At 46.1% G+C, this 21,857-nt stretch overlaps 1 protein-coding gene across 3 annotated transcripts; it reads left to right on the top strand.

Annotated features, from left to right (window-relative positions):
- Positions 1-4,911: 4,911 nt before the first annotated feature.
- Positions 4,912-20,524, top strand: ZNF212 (zinc finger protein 212). Of its 3 annotated transcripts, none has more exons than XM_043464028.1 (5): positions 4,912-5,056; positions 16,098-16,533; positions 16,638-16,764; positions 17,756-17,842; positions 18,618-20,524. In XM_043464028.1, exons 1-5 carry the CDS (start codon positions 4,920-4,922, stop codon positions 19,424-19,426), a joined length of 1,596 nt encoding a protein of 531 aa, XP_043319963.1. In that variant the 5' UTR covers positions 4,912-4,919; the 3' UTR covers positions 19,427-20,524. The 3 variants fall into 3 exon arrangements, with proteins under 3 accessions (XP_043319963.1, XP_043319964.1, XP_043319965.1); XM_043464029.1 differs by having other exon boundaries at positions 18,621-20,524; XM_043464030.1 differs by having other exon boundaries at positions 16,149-16,533.
- Positions 20,525-21,857: the final 1,333 nt, after the last annotated feature.

Genomic DNA, 21,857 nt, shown 5'->3' on the forward strand with positions numbered 1-21,857 from the left:
GTTTCTGGGAGGAATCCGGAATTATTCATAGACTCAGAGGAGCCACGGAAGCATCAGGTCCGGTCAGGGGCACAAATGAGTCATCTCTGCTCCTTCCTCTGTGTTGGGGGTTAAGTTACTCCAAAAAATGGGGACAAGACTCTTCCTGACTCACATTTAAAGCTTCACCAGGAAGGAAATTAACCTGCTTCCTCAGCTCCAATTAAAAGGATTCCAGGGACGAACTTGAGTCACAGGCCCACCCCTGGCTCCGTTACTGTGGACCGGAGGTGAGGGTGCTGTGACGGGGCTGCTTTGAGTCAGACGCCTGCCTTTCACACAGTCACGAGGGGCTTCCTTGGTGGCTCCCTCGTAAAGAATCCACCTGCCAATGCAGGAGCCATGAGTTCGATCCCTGGTCTGGGAAGATCCCACATGCTGCGGAGCCACAGAGCCTGTGCAGCACAACTATTGAGCCTGTGCTCTTAAAACCAGAGAGCCGCAACTCCTGAGCCCATGCGCCTCAGCTAGTGAGGCCCTTGCACCCTAGAGCCTGTGCTCCCCAACAAGAGAAGCCTCTGCAATGAGAAGCCGGGTACCGCAGCTAGAGAGTAGCCCGCCGATGACTGCAACCATGCTGTGATGAAGACCCAGCACAGCCAGACATAAATAAATAAAAATAAACAAACAAAACTTTATATTATATACATATTTTAAATTTTATTTGTAAAAATAAATTTTTATAAAAATAATTTTATATTTTAATTTTATATATATATTTATTTTTATATTTAAATTATATATATATATCTCAAACAGTCACTGTGATCAGGCTGGAACTGTCACTGAACAAGATGGTGGCAGCCCTTTGAATTACATGACTTGAGCCCAGAAAAAGCCGTCCCCAAAGGGGAGGGGGTGCCTATCTGCTCAGAGGAAGGGAGACGTGCTAGGCCGGCAATGTTGACAGATGCCCACTACACGAATACAGACACTTAGGGTTGGGGTGGCTCAGCTTGAGCCCAGGAGTGTTCATTCTGGGATTCTCACTGACCCAGACGCTGTGTGGAGCATGCTCCCCAAGGGTTATTGATGGGAAAGGAGCAGAAAAGCTATGGTCCCTGTCAGCTAGAGACCTGCAAGATAGTAAGGGGAACAGACCACAAAAGTAGGTCTCAAAGCTGTGGTCTATAAATGTTCTTGATTTGAAAAGGATGTTTGGCCATATGTATATATACATATATATGTTGATATGTATGCTATAAATCATATGATAGAAAATTTAAGGGGCAAGATAACTATTTAAAAGCATTATTTTATTTTTATGATTTTATATATTTATTTTTGGTTGTGTTGGGTCTTCATTGCTGCACAGACTTTTCTGTAGTTGCGTCTGGCGGGGGATGCGCTTCGTTGCTGTGCAAAGGCTCTTCATTGCAGTGGTTTCTCTTGTTGCGGAGCACGGTCTCTAGGGTACGCAGGCTTCAGGAGTTGCGGCTCTTGGGCTCTAGGACACAAGCTCAGTAGCTGTGGTGTATGGGCTTAGTTCTTCCTAAGCGTTTGGGATCTTCCCAGACCTGGGCTTGAACCCGTATCTCCTGCATTCGTAGGTGAATTCTTCACCACTGAGTCACCAAGGAAGCCCTAAAGCTTTATTTTAAACTTTATATTATTTGTGATTCGAAGAATACTTTTTTTCCATCACTAAAAAGGCAGGTTTGAGTAAGATAACATCTAAGGTCACGTTCAGTTCTGCACGTTACATTCATATTCCACAGATGTAGAGACGACAGGATACAGGTACTAATAGTAAATTTCCTTGATTCCGCTAATACCGCTGCCACCAACGGGAATAATTGTGAACGGCATTGAGGTTCATTTAAAGGCCTGTGTCAAGATCTGAGTGTCGTTGGGAAAGGAAAATGGGTGGCTTCTAAGAGATGCAACAAGATGACATTTATCTCGGTGAATTCATTGCAGGTAAGGCATAGAGACCTTGCCAAAGTGAAAACAAGCCAAAATGAGAAATTACTCATTACTGAGTGCTTGCTCTATGGCAGGTATTCTGCCACACAAGCACCTTTACTAGTATCTGTTATTTCACAGAGTAGTGGGAGGAGGCATGCTTCTTGAGCTCCTAACCTGGGACAGGCACTGTTCTACGCACTTGATTTCAACTAACTCATTTAATCTGCAAACTCATTTAATACCTCTATGAAATATGTGCTACTATTATTCTTCACTCATAATGAGGTCATGGAGGTGATGAGAAGTTCAAGACTTGCCCAATGTCCACATCTAGTAAGTGGCAGCACTGGGTTATAGACCCAGGAGCTCTCACTCCTTGGCCCACTTTCTTTTATTTTTTTTTTACAATTTATTTATTTATTTTATTTCATTGTTTCTGGCTGTGGTGGGTCTTCGTTGCTGCACATGGGCTTTCTTTAACTGTGGCGAGCGGGGGTTATTCTTAGTTGCAGACACAGGCTCTAGGGTGCACAAGCTCAGTAGTTGTGGCTCATGGGCTCCAGGGTGCACGGGCTTCAGGAGTTGCAGCACATGGGTTCATTAGTTGTGGCTCTTGGGTTCTAGAGCACAGGCTCAGTCGTTGTGGTGCCTGGGCTTAGTTGCTTGGCGACCTGGGGTATCTTCCCAGACCAGGGATTGAACCAGTGTCCCTTGCACTGCAAGGAGTTTTCTTAACTGCTGGACCACCAGGCAAGTCCCTCAGTCCACTTTCTAAACTGCTGCACCATCTCTGCAAGCCGATCAGACTGCAAACCACTGCCGGGTGCTGCCTCCCTTGACACTAGAAATTTGATGTAAGTATTTTTCTAGAGTTTCAGACTGGGATGCTGAATCTTGCTGACTCTCAGAGACTGGTGGATAAGCCAGAGTATCGGTTTAATAATGTCCATGGGTGGTCTGGATATTTGCATCAGCCTGATCTACATGTTGTTTCCCCGAAGCTACATGGGAACCTACATCATCAGAAGTTTGCCTGGTGCACACGTGAATTCAGTAGCTGAACCATTTAATGATCTTGGTATCCTATGTCCTGATATGTCTGCCTTTACAATCATGATACTTTTTTTTCTGTCTGACAGTACATTTTTGTTGGTTTGAGACATATCTCAGCCAATTTTTCTCAGCCCATTCCATTTTTTCTTTAGGTATATTAATGATTCAATTGCTTGTGGATCTGGTTGCCCTTGACATCATGCCTTCTCTTGGAGCTGACTTTCCCTATCCTTATTTTTTGATTCAATCATCCAAAAATATTTATGAGCATTTCTGTGTGCAAGAAACAGAGGATAACAGTGGAGGGCTTATCCACTGTTATGGATTATCCACTACCCATAATTACATTATGCATAGTAATTAGTTTGCACAATTACTATGCAAGCTAATGGGAAAATGAGGTTATTTCAGATAGTGACAAATGCCCTGAAAAATTATTAGGTAACAACACTGAGTGTTGGGATGGAGGAGGGTGTTGGGCTGTAGACAGTGTGGTCAGGGGATGTCTCTCAGAGGAGGAAAAGTCTGAACTAAGCCCTCATGCTAAGAAGGAGCCAGTCACATGAACATACTTTTCTGTTGATCTTCAGATTTTAGTTCTCAGGGAAAGTGCTTCATGCCTATCATTCAAAGTGGAAATTCATCACCTGTCTCCATGGAGACAATGTGGCATGAATCACATAATTATTATTGCATTAGTGCTGTGTATTGTGTGCTCAAATGGTGAAGCAACCATGCTTTTCAACCCAAACTGAGAATGCGTGGTTTAATATGAAGCATGTGGGCTGGATGGGCTCTCTTGGATTTTCCAAAGCATGATTATTATCACTGATAGGCTTCAGTGGGGTGGTCTGGGCACCTAACCCCCTGTTGATATGCAAAATGTGTTTCTGGTTTCTAAAAAGCAAAGCAACAGGTGTATTTTTGGATAAAACTGCTTGCCATTTGGGAGCGTGTCCCTTTTCCCCAACCAGATTACAAGTTCTTCCCTCAGAGAAATGTCTTGAGTTTTATATTTTTAAAAAACTTTGTTTTACATTGGAGTATAGCCAATAATAATACTGTGAGAGTTTCAGGTGGACAGTAAAGGGACTCGGCCATACTTATACGTCTATCTATTCTTCTGCCCTGGGCTTCCCTTGTGGCTCAGCTGGCAAAGAATCCACCTGCAATGTGGCAGACCTGGGTTTGATCCCTGGGTTGGGAAGATCCCCTGGAGAAAGGAAAGGCTACGCACTCCAGTATTCTGGCCTGGAGAATTCCTTGGACTGTATAGTCCATGGGGTCACAAAGAGTCGGACACGACTGAGCGACTTTCACTTCTTTCATTCTCCCCCATGAGTTTTACACATTTTTAAATCTGTCAAAGCACCTACCAGAGTGCTGGAGAAGCAGAGGTCTATGTGTTGTGTGTCAGTCGCTCAGTCCTGTCCGACTCTCTGCGACCCCATGGACTGTAGCCCAACAGGCTCCTCTGTCCATGGGATTCTCCAGGCAGGAATACTGGAGTAGGTTGCTGTTCCCTTCTCCAGGGGGTCTTTGGCGCCCAGGGGTCGAACTTGGGTCTCTGCATTACAGGCAGATTCTTGACCGCCTGAGCGACCAGGGAAGGCCTCCAAATCACTGAGAGATGAATTTGAATGGAATTAAGTGTTTGATAAGGGGTGGTAAACGTATCACGATAAAAACTTAGACAATATTGCTTGTTTGGGGTTCATTAATGAAGCTATGGTTATACGAGTCTCGTCTTAAATTCGCAACCGGCCCTTGACTTGGAAAGACCCAGTCCTGCGTCCCTCTCCGGCTGCATGCCGAGCTGTCGTTCACCCTCCTGCCGCACGGGGGCGCTAGGGGAAACCCCGCGCGGCGAGGACCGGCGTGTGGCGCCCGTCTTGGCCCGGGAGGGCCGGACTCCCACAATGCACCTTGCATCAACACGGCGCTGGGGGCGGCTGCCAGGAGGTGCCGGCGGGTGCCCCAGGAAACCCCGCACGCAGCCCGAGGCGTATCAGACGGGCCCCGGGTGGCAGCCATGGCGGAGCTGGCACCTGTTCGGGTAAGAGACCTCCTCGTGCGGGCCCGGGGGCGTGGTGGGGGTAGCGGAGCCCCCGGAGGGGGGCTGGGCTTCGAGGTGCGGCCCCGGTGGGGCTGGGCGTCGGTGGTCAGCGGCTGGCGCGGGTCCACGCTGACCTTCCCCCGACTACCCCAGCTCCCTGTCCTCTCCCGGACGGTTCTCTCCGCGTCGGCCTTTGCCCCGGCGTCTTCGCCGAGAAACTTCTCCGAGGCTTGTTTCATGTTCTTCGATTTGCTACCGTCCCGACCTGTTTTCGTCGCGCCCTAAGAGAGTCCGTTTCCAAGCTGGTGAGGAGGCGCGGATGGGAAACCCTGGGTCCCCGTCATTGCCAGAGAACTTACCCCGTGTTCCGGGACCCCAGGACTCTGCTTCTCTGTGACCAGCCCGTTGTCGGCCTGATGGGGTTGCCCTCGTTCCTTCTGCCGTACTGTCTCCTGCTGCAGACTCTGCCCGGAGTTGCAGCCGCGCTGGTTGAAGTTAAGGCTGGGCTTTCTCTCCCTGGGGGGCAGGTGTTATCCTCACGGTGTAAGTTGCTGGCTTTTTGTCTGGGAAGCCGTCGATCTGTTTCCGTCTCCTGTCCCACATGTCCCCATTCAGGGAATGGCAAGACGTGGAGCTTGGGCACGGAGTCGGGAAACTGGGTTTTAGCCAGTAACTCTGCTCTCAGCTATCTAGTCTAGTGAGTTCAGGCAACTGTGTTCATCTTTAAGCCTCTGTTTTCTTAGCTGTAAATTGAGTGTTGTTACTATTTACTAGATGATCTGGTGGCTCAGCGGTGAAGAATCCGCCTGCAATGCAGGAGACCCAGGTTCGATCTCTGGGTCGGGAAGATCCCTTGGAGGAGGCCTTGGCAACCCACTCCATTGTTCCTGCCTGGAGAATCCCATGGACAGAGGATACTGGCGGGCTGTAGTCTATAGGGTCGCAAAGACTAGGACATGACTGAAGCGACTGAGTTTGCATCACACAAGGTTCTTGGCAGCTCTGACATTCTCTTTTTACGAAGTGTTGGTTACTTTGATGATATAAGGATTTGCTGTAGAAAGGGCAGGTGGAGTTCAGTTGGTCGTTAGGGCAGCATTTCTTGATCTAGAGACACTTTCAGAATCATGTGAGAGGGCTAAGGAGATCCTGTTGTGAAATTTGACCATGAGCTGGGTGCGTTGTATTTGATTCTTGTGGGAAGTCAGTAAGAACTAAAGATTGGGAGACTTAATACAGTGTTTGTTTTCAGTGAATTATGACAAGACACAAATGTTCATGATATCACTATATTTACCTCATTTGATTCCTTTAAGCTAAGGTGATCTAGTCAAAGACTTGCCTTTTCCTCAAGACCACATTGTAATACTAAAGTTGGGCTGGAGGACACATTACTAACTTCAGAATACTTCTTCCTAACTGTTCAGTGCAGTTTCCTGCACGACTTCAACAGACCTTGTTAAAAGGAAGTCTTGTCCTCCAAAACCCCCAAGTATGCTTTAATTTATGGATCTATCAATGCAGAACATATTTAAATTGTCCTCGAGCATGTTTCGTCTCTTGTCTTCAGATAAAGGATTCTGTAACTCTTAGTTTGACAGTATGGTCAAAGGGTGCCCTGATGAAAACAACCAAAAATTCTGAGGGGTGGGGGGAACAAATATATTTGAAATGTAGTTAGTGAAAAATATGAAAGAGCCCAAAGCCTAAGTGAAAGAGTGAGTTCTTAAGAGATAAGAAGGATTTCTGAAGCCAACTTTGAGGACATTTGCTGAACATTGATTGGTACAATGAATTTGTAACCTCAAGGGGCATTGGAAAATAGACAAAACTCAGAGCCGAAGATGGGAAGTCTCAGATGCCTTCAACTCCAGTCTCATAACGTGAAACTTCAAAGGGCAACCCTCAGGGTGAACTGGAAGTAAGCTCTTACCTCTCGGGAGTGACTGCAGAGAAAGCCTTGACAAACCTTGGTGCTGAGAGATGGGTGCCAGGTGCCCCTTGAGGATTCATGTTGACTCTCCAGGGGGCTTGTTGCCTGAATGCATAGGACCTTGGTGTCTGGGAAACCTTAAGCCAAGAATTTAAAGTAGAGCCTCCAGCTGTCTATCAGAAATGAACCCAAATCTCTGAGGTATTCAACACTTAACTCAGACTGCAAATAATTCTTATAGATACAATCTAAGGAAAAATGAATTCCCAATAAAAAGTTATGCAAAAAGTAATGAAAAACTCTGAGAAAAAGCCGTAAAATGAATGGGCAAAGAATTAGCCATTCAGAGATTTCAGAGGTTGCAATTTCAGAAGAAAAACATATTGGAATTCCAGTAGGAAAAACACACAGTCTGCACTGGAGGCCATGTTTGATGAGTGGTTAATGGCTGAGGATATCATAGGACTGATGCAAATACAAATACTTAGAAGCCCAGTAGATCCCAATCAGGATAAACATAAAGAAATCTCTACCTAGACACACAATGGTGAAGGTACAGAATACAATGCATAGATAATTCTTTAAAATGATTACCTTCAAATGAACCATTGTTAAGACTGATGAGGTTCATCTCAACAATGCTGGAAGCCAGCCAGCAATAGATTGGCATCGTGGAAAGGCTAAAAGAAAATAACTATGTTGTCCCATATTTATACTTCTCAAAAATATCTTTTTAAAAAATGGTGAAATATTTTCAGACAGAACTGACAATTTGTTACTAGTATACTCATTAAAGGAAATTCCAAAGAATGTACTTCAGGTACAAGGAAAATTATCCTAAGTGGAAAGTGATAATGTAAGAAAATATGATGATCCATTAAAATGGGTGAATATAAACAACTATTGTCTGAATAAAAGAGTAATACTCTCTTGTGTATTAAAAACAAAGATAGAATTAAAATACATGGCAGCAGTTGGCTCCATAGCTCAGGGGTTAGAGCACTGGTCTTGTAAAATACATGGCAGCATTGATATAAACGTTAGGAAGAGATGATCAAAATTCAGATGTTCAAAGTCTTTGTAAGCAGTTTCTAGGATGGTTGCTAAAAGACTAGACATTGGCTATATAACTTAAAATTTAAAAGGGGGAATAATAGAATAAGAAAAAAATCCATCTAAAAGAAGGCAAGAAACAGGATGGGATAAATAGCACAAATAAGGTAAAAATAAATAAAAATAGACCAACAATTACAATAAGTGTAAATGGACTAAATGTTTTAGTTAAGAGGCAGAGATTGATAGGATGGTTTAGCAAATGGTTTATAAGAGAGATGACTAAAAGAAAAAGCTATAAAAACAGTTGACTATAAAAGGATATGAAAACATGTACAAGGCTAATACTAATCATGGGAAAATTGGGGACTTCTGTAGTGGTTCTGTAGTTAAAAATCCACCTGCCAGTGTAGGGGACGCGGGTTCAGTCCCAGTGCAGGAAGGTTCCACATGCCGTGGAGCAGCTAAGCTCATGTGCCCCAGCTATTGAGTCCTTGTGCTGCAGCTCCTGGAGCCAGTGCTCCGCAAGAGAAGCCCCCACAGCGAGAAGCCAGTGCACTGCGACGAGGAATAGCCCCCACTTGCTGCAGCTAGAGAATTCCCATGCACAGCAACAAGACCCAACACAGCCAAAAATAAAGTAAAAGAATAAACAGTATTTTTAAAAAAGGAAAATTGGCTTAGCTGTATTAATATTGCTAGAGATAAAGGGCTACTACTGCTTTTATTATGGTAAAAGACTTCATTTACCATCCTGATAGAATGTTTCTAATCTATGTGCATCTAATTATATAGCCTCAAAATACGTAAAATAAAAATTGATAGAACTACAAGGAAAATTCACTGTCACAGTAGAAATTTTAACACAACTTTAGTATTTTATGAATAAAAAACTAGTAAGGGCGTAGTGCCTTCAACAGAGCTTTCTGAGATGGTGGAAATATTCTCCGCCCTGTTCAGTGAAGTAGGAACAAAGTGCATGTGGCTGTCGAGCACTTGTAATGTAGCTCAATAGCTGGGGAACTGAAGAACTCAATTTTTAATTAATTAATTTACACTTTAGCATCTGCATGTTTCTGGTGGCTGTTACTGTAGGGTAAAGGAGTTAGAGAAGGCGATGTTCGGAAAAAGAACGAGACCAGCACTTTATAGGAACAGATCACCTTTAAAGAGGCGAGAAGGGGCAGCAGTCAGATTAGTGAGCGGCTGCACTAACCCAAGAAAAGCATAAGTATATAGAGGCATATGTGTGGAAATCTACTGTCCTAAGGGGGCCTGTTCTTCTCCAAGGTTGTTCGGAGTAGTTATCTCATAAATGGCTGGGGCAAGAAATTCTGGAGATTGGCCAGAGGCTGGGAGCGGCTGGGAGCTGGGCGTAAATTTTTTTTCTTTGGGTGAGAGAGTTCTTTGTTTTGCATAGAATGGTGGGGAGGATCCCGAGGGGAGTTTTAACTCCAGGCTATTTTGAGCCATGTAACTTTCCTTCAGTTACAGTGTGCAGCATGGACACAGAGGATAATAATTTTTTATCCACATAGCTATCGATAATATAATTTCAGTGATTCGAGAGATTAATGAAGAAAAAAGAGAGAAGGCAAAAATGCCCTATTAGAAATGCAAGCGTATTCTAGTGGTTGATGCTGACTGCAGACTGGGACCTTAGGCAGAGTTATTGAACAGAGCATGACCATTACCACCAAGATCATCCCTGTCCATGTGGCTTGGGATTCTTCAGGTGATTCTAGCACCTGCCCATAATGTGCTCCACTTGACCAAACTGTCCCTGACAAAGCCGCCTCTAGTTGCAGATTTGTGAGCAAAATACATGTTGTTGTCTCAAGCCAGTACGTTTTGGAATTATTTATGATATAGCAACTGATGATTGGAACAGATACCTATGGAATATGTTTAAATATCAAAAGATATTAAAAACACGTTAGAAAAGGAGTATATACTGTGAGCGGATTGAAACATTTTTATTCTAAAGATGTCATTTCTCAGATTTATCTATGAATTTGATGCAGTGCCAGACAAAATCTGTAAAGATATTTTTGTGAAACCTTTCAAACTTGGAGACTATCACCAGGCCAAAAATAATCAAGATACTTCTGTAAAATAAGTAGGAGGGACTTGTCCCAGGTATCAATAATTATCAAAAAGCTGTGTCATTAAGACGGTAATTTTTTTGGTAAAGCAGTAGAAAATTGACCCATAGAACAGAAGAGACATGCCAGAAACAGACTGATTTCATGTATGAAAACTTGATTTATGACAGAGATAGCAGGTGAGTTTTTCAATATATAGTATTAGATCTGTTGACTTCCCATATGAAAAGTGAGGCTTGCACTGTACACAAATACTGTCTCAGTTCTAGTTAAGATAAATACTTAAATGTGAAAGTCAAAACTATCAAGTGTTTAGAAGACAGTATCGTGTGATATAGATGTTTTTTGTACACCTGACTTGAAAGTTCAAACCAGAAGAGAATTAATACTGATGAAAAAACTCACCTACATTAAAACTTTATATTGAACAGTAATAAAGAGAATTTTAAAATGAGGCACAAATAAGGGAAGTTATTTGTAATACATATAACTGATAGATTAGCATACAGAATTTACAGACAAATTGTGTTAGACAACCTCATAAATACTTAGAGAAGTCAGATAACCCAAAAGATAAATGGACTAAAGACTTCAGCACTGAAGGGGAAATTTGAATGGCCAGTACAATTAAGGAAAGATGCTTATCCCTTGCTAGTAATAAAAAAAATGCAGATGAAAACCATGATGAGATATCATTTCAGATCTACAGAGGGACACGCACAAGGCCTTCCCTGGTGTCTCAGAAGGGAAAGAGTCTGCCTGCAGTGCAAGAGACCCAGGTTTGATCCCTGGGTCCTGAAGATCCCCTGGAGAAAGAAATGGTTACCCACTCCAGTATTCTTGCCTGGAGAATTCCATAGACAGAGGAGCCTGGCGGGCTATAGTCCATGGGCTTGCAAAGAGTCAGACATGACTGAGCAGCTATCACTTTCACTTTGCTAGAGGGACACAAATTTTATTTTGACAATGATGATACTTACAGACTTCTTATGGGAGTGAAATTGATAAAACTACTTTGGAAAACATTTGACATTATCTGTTTAAATTCAGGATGTGTATATACCCTATGAGCCAACAAGTCCCTTCCTAGGACTATGCTCTTGGAAAACTTGCCCATATCCACTAGAAGCCAGGTACAGTTCTATTCATCATACTACTGTTTGTAATGATAAAGATGAGGAAACACCAGTAGTGGAATGGAAAAATAAATTGTGGTGTAGTCACAAGGTAGAATATTATACAGCAGTGAAAAAGCCACCTGCAATACCAAGCTGTTCCCTGGAGTTGTAGAAGAGTGACTTGTTTATGTAAAATCCTAAAACATGAACAATGAGAAGAATATATTTTTTGGAAACAAACGTGGTAAAAAAAAAAAATTAAAAAGGGCAGTTAATAGTGAAAAACCAAATTTGAGATAGTAGTTACTTCAGAGAGTTGCACGAAGGACTGTAAAGTTGATACATAAATAAAACAGACGCACACACAGGCATGCCTCACTGTGTTGCGCTTTGCTTTACTGCCCTTGACTGTTTCTGACCAGTGAAGGTTTATGGCAGCTCTCTGTTGAGCAAGTCTATCACCTGCCGTTTTTCCAACATATTTGCCCACCTCGTATCTCTGTGTCACGTTTTGGTGATTCTCAGAATATTTTGAACTTTTTCGTTGTTATTATATTTGTTATGGTGATCAATGATCTTTGATGTTAATACTGCAAAAAAGATTCTGACTCACTGGAGGCTCAGATGATGGTTAGCATTTTTTGGCAATAAAGTATTTTTAAATTAAGGTATATACTGTTTTTTAGACATAACGCTATTGCATTAGATAACAGAATAGTGTAAACATAACTTTTCATATGTACTAGAAAATCAGAAATTCATTTGACTTGCTTTATTGTCATACCTGCTTTATTGTGGTGGTTTGGAACTGCACCCATGGTATCTCCAAGGTAGTCTCTGTGTGTGTGTGTGTGCACATATGTGTTTAATTTTAATTAATTAGCTTTTTTACCTGAATGCTGGTTACACAGAGATTTGTTGTCACTACTTTATACATTTTATGTATTACGTAAATATTCTTTTTTTTTCTGTTCAATACAAAAAGTCATCTATCTCAGAGTTAGAAGCAACCTTAAATATCATCTAGTCCAGCTTTGTCAAGTATCACTTTAGAGTGTTGTTTAATGTTTTACTCAAGCAGCTTGTAGGTTTCCTAAGAGCAGGGACTGTGTCTCATAAGCAGTGATTGTGAGTTTCAGACCATAGCTGCAGGCCCGGTGTATGATACATGATCTGACAGCAAGATACAATTTGCAAGCAGGACTGTCCCAGAAAATCCAGAAATATGGTGAGTGTAAGTGTACTTTTTAAAGATTTCTCATTGCCTTAAGGAGTATTCTTATGTATGAAATCTAAGGAAAAAATTATAGAGGAGTATGTGTTTAGTGAAAAAGTCAAACAAGCAATAGTTTATAATCAAAGATTAAAGTCCCTCTCTCTTACATCCTGAGGCTGACTTGTGTTAGTATAGTTTGGTGAATATCTTCCCACACCTTCCTATGTGCTAAAACAAACATATACACTTATCTTGTCTCTTCTTTAGGAAAATGAGGTCATAATAAATGTATTTCCCTCAGAGTTGCCTTTTATCCTATCAGTGTATGATGAACATTCTTCCAGATCATACACATAGATCTAACTCATTCTTTTTAACAATTGTGTAACATCATCTTTGTGCCACAGTTCATTTAACCATCTTCTTACTGATAGACATCTAGAGGGAGTTCCCTTGCGGTCCAGGGGTTAGGACTTGGCACCGTCACCGTGCCGCTAGTCACTTCAGTCGTGTCTGAATTCCTTGTGACTCTATGGACTGTCGCCTGCCAGGCTCCTCTGTTCATGGAATTCTCCAGGCAAGAATACTGGAATGAGTTGCCAGTTCCTATTTCAGAGGATCTTTCCAACCCAGGGAGTGAGCCTTCATTTCTTGAGTCTCCTGCGTTGACAGGTGGATTCTTTACCCACTGAGCCACCCGGGGAGCCGGTCACTACTGTGGCCCAGGTTCAACACCTGATCAGGGAACTGTCCTGTAAGCCACTTGGTGCAGACAAAAAAAAAGACATCAAGATTATTTCCAGGTTTTGGCTCTTCCAAAGAATGTTGTCATCTTCGTATGTATGTCACTGAATAATAATCTGTTTATTTTTGAAGAGTCCCTTGGTGGTATCACTAGGTGAAAGGGTTTTTAATGATCTTTTGGATATTTTCTTCCCTCAAAGTCTGTAGTATTTTTCATTCCTTCCAGGAATGTTTATGAGGGTACCAGACTTACCACGTCATAGTTGGCTCTGATTGTTGTTCCCTTTCCCTCTCTTTCATATTTCTCAAACAGGTTGATGAAAAGTGATTTCACTTGGTTGTATTTGCGTTCCTGATGGTTGTCTTTTCATTTGCTTACTGACCACCTACATTTCCACTTTTGCAAATTACTTATAGTCTGCAGTTTTATGTTTGGGTTATTTATCTTTTCTTTCTGATTCTTATCCTGTTTACAAATATTCGCTTCCTGTTTGTCTCTCAACTTTGTTTATGGTATCTTTTATGATAGCTAACATTTTCTCCTTCCTTGATATTCTGCGTCCTGTTTACTGAGATATAATTTACACACAATATAATTCACTCCTTAAGCATAACTATAGTTCAATGAGTTTTGAAAAATCTATAGCCATCATATTACCAAGTTATAGAATATTGTCATCATCATCCCCAAAAGTACTCCCTAAGTAAGTAATTTACTCCAGTCCCAGCCCCTGGCAACCACTGATGTGTCTATAGTTTTGTCTTTTGCTGAATGTTATGTAAGTGAATGCAGTATGTAGCATTTTGTGTCTGGTTTCTTTCACATTTGTGATCTTGAGATTCATCCATGTTGTTATAGGTATCAATAATTCGTTCCTTTTTATTGCTGAGGAGTATTCTGATATAAGGTGGAGAAGGAAATGGCAACCTACTCCAGTATCCTTGCCTGGAGAATTCTATGGACAGAGAAGCCTTGTAGGTTACAGTCCGTGGGGTCGCAAAGAGTCGGACACGCTGAGTGACTGACACTAACCATTCTGGTATAAGGTGTATCTTTCCTAGGGCCACTGTAACAAAGGCCCACCAGCTAGGTGGCCTAACCAGCAAAGTGACTGTCTCAGTTCTGGAGGCTAGAAGTCTGACCTCCAGGGGCCCACAGGGTTGGTTCTTTACGAGAACCGTGAGGCGGCATCTGTGCCCTTCTCTCCCCTGGCTTCTGCCGGCGCCAGGTGTTCCTTGGCTTGTGGCAGCGCAGCTCCAGCCTCTGCTCCAGATCCACATGTGCGTCTCCACACTGTGTCTTCCCTCTGTGTGTGTGTCTCCGTGTCTGTATTTCTCCCACATTCTTAGGACACCAGTCACTCTGGATTAGGGCCCACCCTCCTGACCTCATTTTAACTTGATGCATGGTGAAGACTATCTCCAAGTCAGATCACATGGGGATTAGGACTTCCTCCTGTGCTTTTGGGGAGACACAGTTCAACCTATAACGAACGAATGGATCACCATTGGTTTGTTTATCCGTTCACCAGTTGATGGACATTCAAATTGTTTCTGTCATGATAGATAATTTAAAACAAAAGAAAAGAGGAAGCTTGGCTTGCCTGCTCTTTTTAGCCTTTGAGGACGTGGAAGAGGAGGGATGTTATTTCTCTGCTCAGATCCCAGCCCACCTTCCTGTTTGGAAAACAGTGCTAGCAAGTAACACAGTGCTGGGCCACAGAAAGGAAAGAGACTCCAAAAAACTAGAGACTTTTAAAGGCAAAATGTGTAGTGAAATGATTTTATCCAGTAATCAAATTTTTTTTTGTTTCATTTGTATTTTTCTTTTACATTAAACTTTTCTTCACATGTTTTTTAAGGGGGATATTTAAGCCTTTGATTTAAATAGCTCAGTAATGAACTGAGTTGGTTACCTGGACTAGGTCACGGCCAAACTTAAATGTTCAGTTCTGTGCCATTGGTTGGCCTCATCTCATCCCCTCTTTCTCTAGACCATAAGCTCAGGCCCTGGCAGTTCTTCCAAAGATATTGCCTTCCAATGTCTTGTTCCCCATGTCCTCATTATAGTTAGAGAAGCAGCCTTGAATAAAGTGTGTGCCATATAAGAGAGTATGAAGCTTTGGGGGTTTAAGACTGACATGAACACACAGTGTGGGCAAGAGGACAGCTCAGAAACACTTCCCAGGTGTTGGTTTTATTAATTCTGAGCTTCAGCCACTGTCAGGGACAGACCCTAAAAATGTGAAGCCTAGGGACAGTGCCCGAGGACTCAGGTCATTTAAGTAAATGTTTCTGAAGGATTCAGTTTTCACTATCCTCGTTGGTAAGTTGCAAAGGTGAATGTGGTGAGTCTTGTTGGTCCTGCTAAGGAATTTTGTCTTGATTGTGGAGAGCCACCTGCAGGGCTGACGTGATCCACTGCGAAGTCTGGCAGGAGTGTGGAGGTGAAAGGGGATGGAAATCACATCATTTATCATAGCAGAGTACCATACATACTCTAAAATATCAAATAGAAAAAAATTGGCTTAAAAACATGAATACTGACACTGGAAAGTCGTACTGAAAAGGCTGGCTGTGAAACGCAGGTAACAAAACACTTACGATGCCAGTTTTGTTGAAAAACAAAATAAGCTAAAAGATGGGGGCGGGGGGAACCTGTAGGAAACATACCAAAATTCCAACAGCCTGTTTCTGGATGGTGATATTTCACATACATGTTTCTTTCTTTCTCCTTTTCGGTTTCTTCTTCTTACGGCATGTATGTGTAATCTGAAGTATCAGAGTATGAAAGCACATGCTTTTTAAACTAAAAAAGAAAAAAGTAGAAATGAGGTTCCATAGTGTTCCTGGACCCCTTGTGTGTTTTTAGCCTGTTGTTTGGAAGAGATCGCCTGACCCTGCACCTGGTTCTTCAGCACAGGAGGAAGCACCGCTCCAGCCCTCTGACTTCCTCCACGCCGCCCCCACAAGCAACGGAGAAAAGCTCCTACCTGGAGACCACAGAGATCTCACTCTGGACCGTGGTGGCCGCCATCCAGGCCGTGGAGAAGAAGGTGGAGTCCCAGGCCGCCCGCCTGCTGACTCTGGAGGGGCGGACGGGGACGGCCGAGAAGAGGCTGGCCGACTGTGAGAAGACGACCGTGGAGTTCAGGAACCAGCTGGAGGGCAAGTGGGCCGTGCTGGGGACCCTGCTCCAGGAGTACGGGCTGCTGCAGAGGCGGCTGGAGAGCGTGGAGAACCTGCTGAGGAACAGGAACTTCTGGGTCCTGCGGCTGCCCCCGGGCAGCAAGGGCGAGGCCCCCAAGGTGAGCCTGATTCTTAGGGGCTGGCAGTGAAGATTTCTCAGTGGCCGGCTTTTCCTTTGTATCCTTGATCGGAGGCCCTCACTGTGTGGCATTTGTGATTCCAGGTGTCCAGGTCACTTGAAAATGATGGAGTCTGCTTTTCAGAGCAGGAGTGGGAAAACCTGGAGGACTGGCAGAAGGAGCTCTATGCCAACGTGATGAAGAGCAACTATGAGACTCTGGTCTCTCTGAGTAGGTAGCTTTTCTCCCTGAACCTCGCCCTCAGACATCCTGCAATTCCTGACCGAGGCGTTTATGACCCGGGCTTCACCTGGGATTCTCGTGGCTGTGAGTCCTCTCTTGGCCTCAGCCGGGTTGAGTAACGGGAGTCTCCAGGCCCTCAGTTTAGGAAGACTCTTGGAAAGGTTTTGTATTTCTTCTCTGTATTCACGTAGTCAGTTCTTGATAACGTTTATACTAATAGATAAAATGTTGTCATGTGCGTTAGAGTGTAACACAACTAGGATACCTCAAGCTGTTTTTAATACTTAGGACGGCTTGACAAGAAATCCTTTGTTACCTGGGATGGGCAGGCAGCAGGGACTCACCAAACAAGGTTTCTTGGCATTTACCTGGAATTACAGCCGGTCCTGTGGTTTCCAAGTTCATATTGTGTTGATTAGAAGTGCTGCTTGATAGATGTTCATCTTTATAGGTAAAATAGTAGACGCATTTTGTTTGGTTCTAAACTCCTTTAGAACCGAGGTCTGTGGAGGCTTGTCCAGAAGGCCGGTGTGACCGGAGCGGAGGGAGGGAGACGGAAGGGGAAGATGGTCAGAGAGGAGACGGTGAGCTTGGCTGGGTCGCAGGTGCTGGTGGCTGTTGCCTTGTCTGTCCCAGTGGGGACAGCAGTGCTCACCTTGCCTTGCAGGGCTGTGGCCCAGGTGAAGTTAGACCCCCGGAAAGGAGCCCCCGTCCGTGGGAGGTGGGGGTGGTGTTGGGAGGAAAGCAGGGAGCTCTGGGCCCTGGCCCCCAGCAGCTGAGAAGGAGCATTGAAGGCGGCCATTAGCCAAATGGATCCTTCGAATTGGCCGTAATTTTCTGAATTGTCCGAAACTGCTAGGGGAAAGTGACTGTGAATCTTCTGAAGTTTTACCTTCAGCTCCTTGACTTCGGTCGCCTTGTTCACTGGCAAATGACCAGTCCTGTCTTCTGGGCTCACGCTGTGCCCTTTCCACCCCAGAGGTGCTCGGCCAGCCCGAAGGAGACATGGAGTTGGGTGCAGAGATGCCGGGTGACTTGGAGGAGGAAGAGTCTCATGGCCACCCAGGTGAGTGGCTCCAGAATTCCACCCCCGTCCCGCCCCCGGCAGCCTTTCGTGAGCTTTGCCACCACCAAACCGCCCCACGCTGATTGTCAGTCGCCTTGTCCAGCGTTTATTCTAAACTCCTTTATGGTTGTCTTGAGTTCACCTCTAATACGTGGCTCTTACCTCCTTCACTGCTGTGGGGAGTCCTTGAGACTGGCGGCCGCCTCGCCCTTCCGTGTCCGTACAGGGTAGAGTACCTAATAGACATGAGTCAGAACCCAGCGGAGACAGAGCAGGGTGGGTCAGATCTGCAGGAGTGAGGCTCGCTGGGCAAGAGGCAGGAGAAGCCACTGGGAACCAGGTCATCTGGGGAGACTATGTAGGAAGAACGGAACTGGATACTGGATCTCTAAGCTACAGGTTTAGGTGTGTGTTTGTTTTATTGTTCACATTTATTATTTTAACACTCTTAACACTTAAAGTAGCTTATGCGTTACCTGTGTTTTATCTAGCCATTTTCTACAGAGGTTGAAAGCAAATTTGTGGACAAGCTTGGAGAACTTATAACAGTGTCTGTAAGCATAATGTATTTAGATTCCAATCAGCACGTCTCTACCTGAGTATAGGTTTAGTTTTTCAGGTCTTGCAAGCCACTCAGTCTCCTCCTCTTTCAGATTGTCCCAGTTCCCTTGGTCCTGGGGTACTCTAATTTGAGCCCTTCTGAAGCTCGCTGAGGTGTGTTTAGCTCTGAAACAACCTAGACTGTGATCTCTTTTGTGGTTATCCTTTCTCTCAGCAGTGGAGGAGGTCGTGGTCAAGCAGGAGACACAGTACACGCAGGACAGCTCCGCGGACCTTCCCGGAGAGTGCTCGGGCTTTGCCGACGAGCAGGCTCTCCTGAGTCCGGAGCAGGCTGAGCTCTGGGATGGGCAGGGCAGGTCCATCCTCTTGGAATCAGGTCCCGGGGACACTCGTCTGGAGGAGCCCACCGAGGGCGGGAGAGACCCTGGCAGTGGCAGAACTCTGGGCTGCCCCCCGAAGCGCAAGTGTCACAAGCAGCTGCAGCCGGGTCGGGAGTGTGGGCAAGGCCTGCAGCTGAGAAAGGACAGCGCTGGCCCCTGCGGATGTCCCGAGTGCGAGGCCTCACACCCGCAGACCCCCTCGAAGCCAGAGGCGAGGCCCCGGCCCCAGCTGAAGCCCCCAGCCCGGAAGGCGCATCCGCTCCAGTGCGACGCGTGCGCGAGGAGCTTCCGCTGCCGGGTGAGCCTGCTGACCCACCAGCGCTGCCACCTGCAGGAGGCTGCCCGGGCCGGCCGCCCGGCCCAGGAGCGGTTCTCACCCAACAGCCTGGTCGCCCTGCCCGGCCACATCCCCTGGAGGAGGAGCCGGGGCTCCCTCCTCTGCGGCTACTGCGGCAAGAGCTTCAGCCACCCGTCGGACCTGGTGCGGCACCAGCGCATCCACACGGGCGAGCGGCCCTACAGCTGCCCGGAGTGCGAGAAGAGCTTCGTGCAGAAGCAGCACCTCCTGCAGCACCAGAAGATCCACCAGCGGGAGCGGGCCGGGCTGGCCCTGCAGCCCGCCAGGCCCAGCGGCCTGCTCTAGGGGTGCCAGCCCCTCACCCAGCGGAGGGGGGGTGGGGGGAGCTGGCACTGTCCCCCAACAGACACTGCAGGGTCGGAGACTGACTTCTCCCTGAGGGGGCTCTCTCTGGTTTGCTTTCCGTGGCCGGGCGCTGGGCCGAGCCCAGAGGCTGTCCTGAAATCCAGGGGAGGCGGGGAGCCTGGGCCAGGCCTCTCCTGCCGTCTGTGGTTTCCCGTCTGAGCAGAAAGTCACAGGCTGGGTGGGGCTGTCTGACCCTGCCGGCCGGGGGCCTCTCCCAGCCTCTGGGTCTTCCCAGGGGTTGAGTCTGAGTCGGAGGAGTGAGCGGGCATGTGGATGCACAGCCTCGTGGGTCCTCCTCTCCTGTGGTCTCCTGGTTCCGGACAAGTAGAGGAGATAATTAAAGGGAACTGCTTACCCTGCTCTGAAGAACCTTTTTTTTTTGGTGGGGGGGAATTAGATTTTAGTTGATGAAGAAAGCCCGGCGCTGTTTAAATTCCCAGAGTCGTAGAAGTTGTTCCTAACAGGGGGACCTGGCTTGCCCTCCAGGAGGGAGTCACTCACGGGCTCGCTCAGCCCACCCACATTCAGTCAGGCCAGAGGCCGGGACGCAGTGCTGAGCCCCCTGTCGTGGGGGTCCTGGGCGCTCCGGGGGGGCTAACCGACCACGAGGGACAGCGTAGTGAGGGAGCCCACAGAGCCCCTGCTGGGCGGGGAGGGTCCAGGAGAGGAGCTGGGGTACGGCTGCTTCTGCGAGGGGGGCTCCTCCCTGCCCTTCCAGCCCATCCCAACTGTGCTTCCACAGCCTCCGAGGGTGGAGAGCCCCGTTTTCACTTTGGGTTGGTCAGCTTGTACCTGTGCGGCAGTCCCTTGAGTTGGTCCCTGTTACACCAGTTGTTTCTTGAGGTGGTTCAGATCACACACCCTGCATACTTGTTCTGGGCCTGATTTCCTGAGAGGATGGAGAAAAAGCACCGTGTCTCTCAGGAGTGTTGGATGCCCTCCCCCTGCTGGGGGGGCGGGGAGCTGGGAGCGGGCTCCTGGGTCCTGTGTGTGTCCCCTTTGATGATGTGCAGTTGCCTAGAATAAAACTTGCTACTGGCAAAAAAAAAAAAAAAATGCTCCTGTTTGATGGCTTTCTCCATTTGTCGAGAATTCCCTCCTGGGGCCAGGGTGAAGGCATCGTGGCACAGCCTGGCCTGCACCTTCCTTGAACCCGGGCAGCAGAGAGGAGGGCACGCAGGGGATGCTCGCCAGTACCTGTGGTGGTCGAGGACTGCAGACAGGCTGAGTGTCTGAGTCGTTGGGAGGTGGGCGATAGGGAGGGCAGGTGAAACGCGGTGGTACATGAGGAGTCATGGGAGGCAGGAGTGTTGGCATAGGTGTCCACGGAGCCGTGTGGGTCCATCTTAAATACTTGGTGCTGGTGGGGGATGTTTAAGAAATTGAATGTGATCTATAACAATACCATTTCTGTAAATTAAAAATGCATGTGTACGTGTGTGAGTTGCTCTGTCGGGTCCGACTCTTGGCAACCCCATGGGCTATAGCCCACCAGGCTCCTCTGTCCACAGCATCAAATCATTTCATAAGAACACACAAGTGAAAAGTTCTATACAGGCTTTATGGTTGCCTGTGAGGATAGTGAGAGGGATGTGGGGTTCAAAAGGGACAGATTAAATAGAAATGAGCTTGGTCTCTGTAAGGTAAGGGATAATCTTGGTGTGGAAACAGAATGGGGAGGGACGTTGTCATAGGGCAAGGCCCTGAGAGGTGCTCAGCTTCACCATGTGCAGGAAAACCTCTGGAGAATCTCCTGAATCCCTTCTCCAGCCTCCTCCCTGCGACCTTTTGCATTAGAGACACCCCGTTATCCCATCCCAGGAGTGCTTTAATGTGACCGGCCTTTGCCTTGCATCGTAGGGAGAAAAGCAAAATACGAGATAGAGTCCTGTTTCTCCAGCAAAGTCAGGTTCTTCTTGAGGAAGGGAAGTGATTGTATCAATCTATCGAACTAGTGTAACAGTGGCAAGAATGCTGGAGTGGGTTGCCATTTCCTCCTCCAGGGCATCTTCCCAATCCAGGGATCAAACCTGTGTCTCCTGTATTTCTTAAATTGCAGGCAGATTCTTTACCCATTGAGCCATAGGGGAAGCCCAGTGTTTTCACTGGAAAAGACCCTGATGCTGGGAAAGATTGAGGACAGGAAGAGAAGGGGGCAACAGGATGAGATGGTCGGATGGCATCATTGACTCAGTGGACATGAGTTTGAGCAAACTCCAGGAGGTAGTGGAAGACAGAGGAGCCTGGTGTGTTGCAGTCAATGGGGTTGCAAAGAGTTGGACAGGACCAAGTGACTGAACAACAACTGTTTTAAGTTCTTCACGTCAAAATGAACTTCCTCACAAGACCCTACGTGGTGGGTGTGGTTATT

Source organism: Cervus canadensis, chromosome 3 (assembly GCF_019320065.1).
Source record: "Cervus canadensis isolate Bull #8, Minnesota chromosome 3, ASM1932006v1, whole genome shotgun sequence".
NCBI lineage: Eukaryota > Metazoa > Chordata > Mammalia > Artiodactyla > Cervidae > Cervus > Cervus canadensis.